Genomic DNA, 11,816 nt, shown 5'->3' on the forward strand with positions numbered 1-11,816 from the left:
AGTGTTGGGCAGTAAGAATTTCTTTAAAGCCAGGAGGAGATATGTGAAATGCCCCGGAGTTGAAGGTTTGCTAATTGTAATTTTGTGAGAGGAAATGATGCAGATATAAAAGTGTATTTTCGTGTATACCCATTGTCTCGTCGAATAACACTCGTACTTTTCTGAAAACCCTTGAGGTAAAAAGTTTGTCTTATAGATATGAATATAATGACTGGCATGTAACATCCGTTTCATGATTAAAGACGACTCGGAGGTAAATATTTTTGTTTGAATAAAGTATTGTTTGATCGATGAAAGAATGTAATACAATGTATGAAATATAAATTTGATGTTCTTTAATATTAGCTCCTCTAAAAATTATCATCAGCCCAGTAGTCAGCACTTCGTATTTAGCCCATGTTTTAAAATCCGGTCTTGAATGGTTTCAACTTCGTCATTAATTTGGCTTTATATATGGTTTGATCCTCATTTGGCAAAACGGTAGTCTACTAGGAAATGCGTTTTTAGATCATTAGATGTAAAAATGTGTCGTATTTACTAACATTTTGTGAATGGCCTATTCCATTCCGTGACAATTTCTTTTTTTATTGACTTTTGGTTGATGCATCCTTAGCAGCCAGCCCTCGCAATGTACCCTGCAGACGGAGCCTGTACGTTTAGATTTCTTATATTAAACTGGCGTTTTAATCCCCTGTTTCTACATAACAACATGTTTGTACCAAGTCAGGAATATGATAGTTGTTGTCAATTCGTTTGGTGTGTTTGAGCTTTTGATTTTGCCATTTGATCAGAAACTTCCCGTTTTGAATTATCCTCCGAGTTCAATATTTTTGTGATTTGACATTTGACCACGCTTTTCAAAATTGAATAATGAGATTTCAACATCAGTTAAATACAGTCTTCAATGCTGTACTCATCGTAGGTGCACAATGGTTAAAAACTGTTACAAACAGTATTAATTCACATATGGTAACGACCGACCTAAATAAGTAAATGATGAAAGCCAAGAAAAGATATGTGGTTGGTCATTTGTTATAATAACTTTACCATATACAAAAACAATTATTATGATGACAAAATAAAGTAAAGTAAACTTATGAATTTAAGATTTCAAAGAGTTTACTTTCAAGAATATCTAAATTGTTATGTTATGTATTTGTTCTATCGCCCGGTGAAACACACACTTCAGCATGTTAAAGAAAGTACCAAGGATACGAAGATACTTCCAATTTTGAGGAGAACAAAATATATGGCCTAATCTTATTTTATTGAAGAAATGTTCCGTTCTTTAATGGAAAATATACATATCAAAAATTTATTTCTGTTTTTGGTTTATTACAGTGAATCTCAAACGATCTTCAGCTTACAAAATCCCCAAATCAAGTGCAAAACAGGTATTTCATCAGAACCTCGAAATATGACCCAACTAAACATTGTTATTGATGGCCTGACAGAATTGACACTTAACGAAACATTTCAATATTTACCGGATCCAACATTTAATATTTCGACTGAAATACCGAAGGCTTTACAAAGGTAAGTGTATATAAATATATGTTAAGGAAAACTTAAAACGTTAGTAATAATGGTTTCTAAAAGATTGTCATTTATTTTGGTCAAATTATTGAAACGGAGGATTAATATTTCAATGATCCAACTTAAATTCGTTATGATGAAATACAGAATACTATTTGTAAAAATAAAATTTAAAGATAAAACATGTTTTATTAAAAAAAACAAAAACGTGTACAATTGATTTCTTCACATATTGCTGATTAAATTTTTCAGTGGAGGCGTAACATTTACAATTCGTGGTGATGGTTTCAATAATGTCGGTTCGATAACAGTAGAAAGAGTGGTAAGTGCGAAGTACATTTTGTTTTGCATATATTGGGATCAGGTACAAGCCTAAATAAAATCATTTAATTCTACAATTATTTATTTAGTTAAGCTTTCCTGAATATTTCAATGTGTATGTCATGCATGTTGAATAACAAATTCTGTTTTTGTACTTCTAAGAGAAATTATCGATCATCCTACAAAAAAGAACTGCATTTCATTTCACTAACTGGACTATCTTGTAATGTACAACAATATACCACATCAAAAAGATTAAAAATCACATTCAAAATCAAGAAAATGTATTTTGCTAAAATGTTCAAATGATAGTGGAACATTAAACATAAATATAAAACAAATGAGTAACCAAGTACGAGGTTCCTTACTCGCGAATAGCTCATAGATATATGAGCATGTAGCGGATTAATGCTACTTATCATTTATGCTTAGTTTCCCCTTTTTCGGATTGACGGAGACACGTAAACGCAGATCATTTCATAGAGCATGAAATAAACAATGTATATGTTAGGCTTGTAAATGTTGAAAGTATCATTTTGAAAGTTTTTTGTCCAATACTGCCTCCAGGATAACCCATGTAATGTACCAGAAGACACTTCTACTGAATGTGAAACACCCCCAAGATTAAAGAATCAGCCTAACAATCAAAGAATTGATGTTCATTTTGATGGAGTGACAATTCAGTTTCCAATAGAATATGTGGAGGACCCTACGTTTGAAATGTTTCAAGGCATTGTTCTGTACGACAAGGAATCTTCTATTGAAATTGAGGTAAGGTTTTGTTAAAGAGTAGACTTTTCTTTACAGAAAAGCTCAATTGAATGTTTTCATTAACGTATTGCATAAAGTTTCAGCTTTCGATTAATTGAGACTTAATTCAAATTTATGACAGAGCTATCATTATTGAAAACATTAATGAGAAAACTTAATTATGTTGTCATAAAACACAAAGTCAATAACTGAGTTTGAGAATTAATATTGAACAGTCAAAGATATTTTACCGTTTTTTTATGTTCAATAAACTAAATTATTTAGAAAAAAAACAGTCTTAAGCGATAACAATAAGCATGAAAGTATGTTTTACTAAACGAAAGCTATGACAACGCTAAAACTTCAACAGAAAATGTTAATCTGAACTGCGTTGGTGTGTAATTTGAGTTGATGCACATTGTTTTCATTTTGGGGCCTTTTTGCTTTAATGATAACGTATGGGTTCCGCTAATTACTTTAATGATAACGTATGAATTCCGCTTATGGTTGTATGGCTACTTTTTTTTTTTGCTTACATCAACGATAATAAACTATGAATAAAAATATTCAAAGGCAATCATTTCACATTTCCTTGTTATTATAAAACATAAGTAAAGCAAATTTTGAGAATAAAGATAAAAAAAATCAAACTTACTGCATAACTAATGCATATATTTTGCTTAGTTCATATCGAATAATTACAAGTTAATAACATGAGGATCATGTATAATTTGAAAATAAACGTGAACTTTTATTGGTTGGCTAATTTTCAAGACGTAAGAATTCTTTATGCTGTTCTGTAATATCATTTCCTTTGAAAGATATTTTCTTATCAAGCACTTCAAATATGATATGATATAGAAATCTATTAAAGTCACAATGTTGTTATGATTATAGGGAAGAAATATATTAAATGTGGCACGCCGTGAAGATTATCATATAAATATTGGATTGGACGGTATTTGTCTCATAACTGATATCAGTATGGATAACATAACTTGTTATCCACCCAAATCAGTACCTCGGACTAATAATATTGATGATAATACAGTTCATGTTATTGTAAGTAATTTATTCTAATGTGTCAGAGTCGCAATACTTATTTGCCCATAAAACGGACATGACTGACATGTGATAAAATAAGTTCGAAACGATAAGACAGTTGAATCATCGTCGTTCATAAAGATATTATTACATATAGTGCTTCTATCTTTATCAATTAAAATGAAGTAGTTATGTGAATACGAAAAAGAAAACAAATCACCAACAGTTTAAAAAATTAAGGATCCCCAATCCATACCTTCGTTAATGTGTCTGTTTTCTGATGAAAAAAGATTTATACTCAGCTACTTAATGATATTCTACATTTTAGAAGCGTATGTCTTTCTCAATGACAATATGTAGACTGTTTACAACTCACTTCCACTTGTTTTGTTTATATATTAAGTTCTGTTTAACTTGATAGTCTGATGTGAATGTACTCAAGGTCTTTCACAATTTGTAATTCTATGCTAGAGAAAAAATAAATAAAGTTCATTATCGTAATATAAAGCTGCATTTGACTCTAAATTTTCAAATGTGATATATGTACATGTATCACATATCATGCCAGTGACTACAGTTAAAACAAATACAGTATCTTCGAAAGTTCTCTGAACCTCATTCATATCGGTTTAAGAGGGGTGTACAAAGACTATCCCAAGTCTTATATCACAGTACATATACTCACAACTGCGTTATGCTAGTGTTAAGATTTCTCGATACGAAAACGATTCCAACACTATGCTTTTCTTATAACTAGGTGAACGTCATTAGAATAAAGGTGTATATTGGTGACTTGCAGTACAACACAAAAACAAGTACAGGAAATGGCAATACATTTGTGATGATAGTTGGAATATTAGTCGCAGGATTAGTTGTATCTATCATCATAGGCATATCAGCTGTATTAGTTTTACGGAGAAAAAAGACTAAAGCTGCCACTGAATTCAAAATGAAAATAAAGGCAAAGGAAGAAATTATCCAAAAAGCTAGTATAGAAGGTAGTTAGTTTATAACTATACACAGTTTTGTAAGAAAATAAATGAAAACAAATGTATTCAATTATGAAATGCAATTTAAAGGTTTAATTAAGATTCGTGTTCCATATACATAAGACGCATTAGTGACACTCTAGTCAGACAATGGGAACGATCTTAAGTTATACATTGTCAACGGAAAATATGTTATCAATTTTGGATATTAGTACATGTATTTGAAATAAGTCTGATTCAGGTATTTAAGATTCTTCAAAAGAAGGTCACTATGAAGACAACAATTGTCTATTTATAAGATACTTGTAAGTAAATTAATTTCTGATGGTTATTGTATACATATTTTTACCTTTCACAAATTAGGAATATTCGATGTTGCATCAGCAAAATATCGATGATCGATGTTTACATTTGATTACATTTAATATACCAAAACAAAGATAATTTATACTTTCGAGGGATTAAACATTTGTTTTTTATAATGTCATAAGGATTACAACAACACTGGTACATAGATGTTACTATATTTTTCAGGTGAAAGGATAGCAAACTTAAGGTAAAATAAACATTTCGAAACTATAGGTCAACGTACGGCCTTCAACAATGTGCAAACCCAGCTATAAAGGCCACGAAATAAAAGAAATGTAATCAATGAACAATGATATATTCAGCAATAAATGACAACCACTGAATTACAGGCTGTTGTCTTGGGACATTCACATACATAATACGAGGTGTTAGACCTGTTAGCGGGCTTTTTAAACCCTTCCCCTAATTAAGATAATTGTGTAACAGAATCACATATAAACAAATTAAGTTGAAACACTCAGCAGATGGATACAAAGGATAAATATTATTAACAAACTCACAGACCGGACATGACAAGGTATTTATACTTCTTACCAATAACAAAGACACACAGTAAATATATGAGAGTGCTCACAGTTATCGAAAGATAGTTCAGAGCCAAATACAACTAATTAAAATATCGTGCATCTTAGATGTGTCGTGTGTGCTGTTGTTTGTCTTTTTCATTTTTAACCATGGCGTTGTCAGTTTGTTTTAGATTTATGAGTTTGACTGTCCCTTTGGTATCGTTCGTCCCTCTTTTAGACTAACGTATCGATAAGTACATATCTAACATTCAATGCATCTGGTGTAAAGAGACATTTTAGCTTAATCGATATTTTTCTATTGAACAACGTTATAATACTGTTTCCTTTATGTCTCATCTGAAAAAGTAAGGACTCCTCCATACAAATTTCTGTGAAAAATAACGTATCTTGAAAAGGTGTTGTTCAACAGTTCATCAACATATATTTCACTAATCCTTATTGATCGTACGTGTTGTTATGGAGAAACATTTTTCATATTTTAAACATTCTTCTTTAAAAAAAAAAAAGAATTAATTAAAAAAACGCGTGTACATAATTAATTCCAGTAATTCTTCGTGTTAAGTTTATTGATATAAAATATACATTGCAATTGTATTCATACCAAATTAAACATAGAATAACGATTAAATGCCATTGATACATAGAAAAAAACTCAAATTAATTAATTATCAATAATTAGTATTATCATCTTTTGTCAGAAGGGAAGATGGAAATGCATATACTGAGCCTGATGAGTCAGTATATGATGAAATAAATGTAGAAGAAGAAAAAAGTACACGCGGGAACAGTTATCTTGATGTAAATGAAGGATACGATGAACTCGGACAACGATCACCAAAAAATCCATATAATCAGCTCCAACAAACAAGGGATGACATTCAAAGACGGGACATCAAGAATAATGAAATGAATGCAGATGACCAATTGCAAAACAATAAACGTAGAAATGATTATTTGAGCTTGTTTAGCGGATACGAAAAACCAATATCACGAAACGATCAACAGAATTAGTTTCAACAGGAAAGTGCTGACAATAGAAATGATCATAATGACATGTCAAATCGTGATTAAAAGACAAAAGATTTATCTCCGAAAAGTTATATGAATCTCAGCGAGTAAGATACCCGACAATTCGCCGTTTCAGAATCTGATGCATTTTGGGTAATATTTTCAAAAGCGTACACCAAAACGTTGTGATTGGTTTCAAAGGTTCTAAACAATGAAAATTCAACCAATGACGTGATGTTATTTCATTTTGGTGTACGAACAATGAGATTATCCATATTTTTTTATTCTGAAAAGGCGAATTGCATAGTGTATGAACATACCGATTCATGTAATGTTGTCTTAATGCATTATCTAAATACAATTGTTTAATCTGTTGTTCACAAATTGTCAAATTAATGTAACCGATATATGTATAAAAATTGAAATATTATCAATAACATTTTTTTCTCAATCTACAAGCATTTTGAATATTTTTGATAAAGTTATTACTAGTAACTTTTTTGTTTAACACTGCTTAATGTTTATCATTATATATTTAACACTCAGAAACGTGTCTATCCCTTCCAAAAAAATATGATTCCGCCAAATGTGTTCATATGACGTTACCGAACTGAAAACATATCTAGGTGCTAACGGACGCAAAAACGTTTTTAAAAAAAGTTCAAACGTGTCAATTTACCAAAACGTGTCCATATAAAGCATCAACGTTTTTTTTTTTGAAAACTCAATCGTGTAACTTTTTGTGAATGCCTTTATTATTAAAATTAATTCAAGTAGCTAATATGTATCAAAAATATGTCCACACAAATTAAATAATTTATGTAACTTTGTTGATATTGAATTCGGTAATGTTCTTCTATTGGCACATTATCCTTCTAAGTTACTCTTGCATATGTTGTCTATGGAAGCGCATATGGTACACCCCTTGTAAAGTTGTTTTGTTGTAATTAAGTCGGAATTACTTGTTAAGTTGTGTGTTATAAGCTGGAGACAAACCAGTATGTGTAGTCAACTTGTCGGAATGATGAAAAAATAATTGCATTACCATGTCGACTTGCTAATATAAATGTAATGACATAGTAACAAGAAGTCGACATGATGAATTCAACTTATTAATTGATTAAGTCGACAACTTATATAAAAAATAAGATGTGGTATGATTGCCAATGAGACAACTATGCACAAAAGACCAAAATGACACAGACATTAACAACTATAGGTTACCTTACGGCCTTCAACAATGAGCAAAGCCTATACCGCTTAGTTAGCTATAATAGGCCCCGATAAGACAATGTAAAACAATTCAAACGAGAAAACTAACGGCCTTATTTATGTAAAAAAATGAACGAAAAACAAATATGTAACAAATAAACAAACGACAACCACTGCATTACAGGCTCCTGACTTGGGACAGGCACATACATAAATAATGTGGCGGGGTTAAACATGTTAGCGGGATCCCAACCCTCCCCTAACCTGGGACAGTGGTATAACAGTACAACATAAAAGAACGAACTATAAAAATCAGTTGAAAAAGGCTTAACTCATCAGATGGACAAAATACAAGTTGACGTGGCCTGGTACTTGTACATCCCGACACATAACGACACAATGAACAGATCTGAAAGTACTCGCAGTTATCTGACAGCTAGTTCAAAGCCACTAACAACTAATAAGAAAATCATGCATCTAAGAACAAACTATCAATCCGTACACATCCAACATCCAATGGATTTAGTGTAAAGACGTCATAAACTGCCAGAGAAAAACATGACATTGTGCAATGCCAAGTTACAGGTATCGACTTGTTTATTTGAAGATGTGGTAAAATCACGTGACTACTTTGTAAAAACAAAGGTCTATTTTTAAATCGATTTCCATATTTCGTTTGTTTAATGTGCTTCGGGTATGTGAATTTATTTTATATGAAAAGGGCGAACGGCAGTCAAATATCAGAAAATAGTACTAAAAAATTAAAATATTTCGGACATGAGGGGGATATACCCCCACCAGTAAGTCAGGCGGTTGTTTATTTTCCTTAGTTCTCAAATGGAATCAGTACTATACTAAATTCGTGAAGAATACAACGGAACCCTCTGTCTCGCCTGAGATTGCTGTTGACTCTAAAAAGTTAATTTTTCTGTAACATACAGTTTTAAAAAGAAAAATTCTGTAAGAGCTTTATCTTGATCTAAAAGATTAACTCCTATACAACGATACACGGTTTATAACATAAATAGAGATTTACAAATTTATCAGGACAACGAAGTTTTATTAACTTCAAAACAAAACTCTCGGAATAGTACTTCGTGTCGTTTCGTTTTTGGGATATACAAGTTCCCGGACATGTCCACTTGGTGTATTATTTTTATCTGAATCCATCTGATGAGTTAAGCCTTTTTCAATTGATTTTTATAGTTCATTCGATTCCTATTTTGTAATGTTAGATCATGTTACACCACTATCCCAGGTTAGGGGAGGGTTAGGATTCCGTTAACATGTTTAACCCCGCCACATTATATATGTATGTGCCTGCCCACTGTCAGGAGCCTGTTATTAAGTGTTTTTCGTTCATCTTTTGTTCATTATTTAATAAGTTCGTTAGTTTTCTCGTTTGGATTATTTTATGTTTATCATTTCGGGGTCTTTTATAGTAGACTAGCCAGTATGGGCTTTACTCATTGTTGAAGGCCGTACGGTAATATAATTGTAAATTCTGTGTCATTTGGTCTCTTATGGAGAGTTGTCTCATTGGCTATTATACCACGTCTTCTTTCTTTATACTTATATAAAAATAAGAAGATGTGGTATTTTAGCTAATAATTAAACTCCTCATAGATACCAGGACTAAATTTAATATATACGCCAGACGCGCGTTTCGTCTACAAAAGACTCATCAGTGACGCTCGAATCCAAAAAAGTTTTAAAAAAACAAACAAAAAATGCCAAAAAAGTACGAAGTTGAAGAGCATTGAGATCCAAATTTCCTTAAAGTGTTGCCAAATACAGCTTAGGTAATCTATATGCCTGAGGTAGAAAAACCTTAATATTTCAAAAAATTCAAATTTGTAAACAGTTAATTTATAAATATAACACTATCAATGATAATTCTTGTCAGCACAAAAAGTGCTGACTACTGAGCTTTTGATACCCTCGGGGAAATAAATCTCCACCAGCAGTGGCATCGACCCAGTGGTTGTAAATAAACTCATCATAATAAAACATCCCTCCAAAAAATACTAAATCACTGAGAAGTTAACAGGTATATGTCACTATATATGGCCTTTAACAATGAGCAAAACCCCTACCGCATAGTTAGCTATGATAGATCCCGAAATGATAAACGTGAAGAAAAAACGACGCCATTAAAACCGACTACTGAACAAAGATTTGCTTTGTTTCACTTCCCCGATATTAATGTCGCAGACTTGACACAAATCAAATGACTTAAACTGTATTGTCAACAAATGGAACACTTTTAATCATCTCACACTCAATTAAAGGGAAACAACGGATACTATATGTTCCAATTGTCGTAACCATAATTCCTTCCGCTTTTCCTCGAGGATGACCTACCGCATTCGACCAAATCAATGGGTTTGTAATTTCACGAATAACATGACATGTGACTCACGTTGAGCATAATCAGCTCATTCGTCGAGACCTTTGCCGAATTTTGATGAATTCATATTGGCCAGTAATATCGATCTATTGAGGTATCCAGCTACAACTTTTTTCTTATGGTTTTTGTTGTGCTGTGACACGGCGGTCCCAGGTTTGGGTTAGGGTTTAACGCTCACAGACATGTTTAACTCCGCCAAATTCTTCATATGCCTGTCACAAGTCAAAAGCCTGTAGTTCCATGGTTGCCGTTGGTTCATGTGTTTGTTATAAATATGGCCGATACATTTTTCGTTTCATATTTCCACGTGGTGGTCTTGTATAGCCGACTATACGATTTGTTAAAGGCCGTACGACTGCCTATGATTACTGACATCCTCTTCATTTAAACTCTGGTAGCTAGTTGTTTCATTGGCAATCATGCAACGTCGCACAACTGTATTGCGTAGTGGAGTCGGCGTCTTAATTCTTCATTTAGATTGTTAGCCGTTTCCCGCCTGTGTAGTTTTACATGTCATTTCGGATTCTTTCATAGCTTACTATGCGGTAAAGGTTTTGCTGAACTTTTTATTTTTATTTAGCTAGCGAATCCCTCCCCTTGCGCTTCCTTCGATATAATTTACTGCGATTCTTCATAGATACTGGGGAACAGGACAATTTTGTTTGCCGTCAGTAAAAAATAATTGTAAATCTCCGTGAATTGTTATAGGAGTTAATATTTTGGATCATACAAGATTTCAAAATATGTTTTTTTTTGTAGATGCTTTTATTTAAAAGAGCAAAATATAGCATCTACAGAAAAAAAAAATTAAATCTTGTATGTTCCACAAAAAATTACTTTTATAGTCAACATTACAATTTTACAATGACAGCAGTAATCTCATACAACAGAAGGTTCCGTGGAATCCTTCACGAATTTATCATTATGCTGATTCCATTTGAGAATTGAAAATAAACGGACTGACTATATGGTGGGGGTATATTCCCCTTATGTCCAAAGTATTGTAACTTTATTAGTACTTTTTTCTGATATGTGACTCCTTTTCATACAAAATATCTCACACAACCGAAGCACAAACAAACGAAATATGGAAATCGATTTAAAAATAGACCTATGTTTTTCCAAAGTAGTCACGTGGTTTTACCACATCTTCAAATAAACAAGTTGTCGACTTAATCAATTAACAAGTTGAATTCATCATGTCGACTTCTTATTACAATGTCATTACAATTATATTAGCAAGTCGACATTGTAATGCAATTATTTTTTCATCATTCCGACAAGTTGACTCCACATGATGATTAGATTCCAGCTTATAACACACAAAATAACTAACAATTCCGACTTATAAGCAACAAAATAACTTCACAAGGGGTGTACCATATGCGCTTCCATACTTGTCCGACCTTCAAGCGTGACATAATAATAGAAATATGATTATTTGGCCGACAGTTAAATCCTTGGTATAGTAGCTGTGTTGGATGTAAAACTACGCAATCACGTCCGGTAAGAATGATAATAATAAGTCCGAAATGTCATGTAGATAAATATACATTCCTTATGTATATATTTTAACAAAATCCTGAATATGCACACATATTTGCCACCCATCGTCAAGCAAGCAAAACTCAATTAATTTATTGTCTTAGA

The 11,816-nt window shown here is 32.3% G+C and overlaps 1 protein-coding gene across 3 annotated transcripts in view; it reads left to right on the top strand.

The window, feature by feature from the left end:
- Positions 1-7,039, top strand: part of LOC139514698 (uncharacterized) — a 103,655-nt gene extending 96,616 nt beyond the window's left edge. For all 3 annotated transcript variants that reach the window (XM_071304235.1, XM_071304225.1, XM_071304243.1), the window contains 7 exons: positions 1,342-1,536; positions 1,789-1,858; positions 2,425-2,628; positions 3,505-3,669; positions 4,409-4,649; positions 5,175-5,196; positions 6,235-7,039. In XM_071304235.1, coding sequence (XP_071160336.1) covers positions 1,342-1,536; positions 1,789-1,858; positions 2,425-2,628; positions 3,505-3,669; positions 4,409-4,649; positions 5,175-5,196; positions 6,235-6,547 — 1,210 coding nt within the window. In that variant the 3' untranslated portion in view covers positions 6,548-7,039. The remainder of the gene's footprint in view (positions 1-1,341; positions 1,537-1,788; positions 1,859-2,424; positions 2,629-3,504; positions 3,670-4,408; positions 4,650-5,174; positions 5,197-6,234) is intronic.
- The last annotated feature ends 4,777 nt before the right edge of the window (positions 7,040-11,816 follow it).

This window comes from Mytilus edulis, chromosome 1 (assembly GCF_963676685.1).
Source record: "Mytilus edulis chromosome 1, xbMytEdul2.2, whole genome shotgun sequence".
NCBI lineage: Eukaryota > Metazoa > Mollusca > Bivalvia > Mytilida > Mytilidae > Mytilus > Mytilus edulis.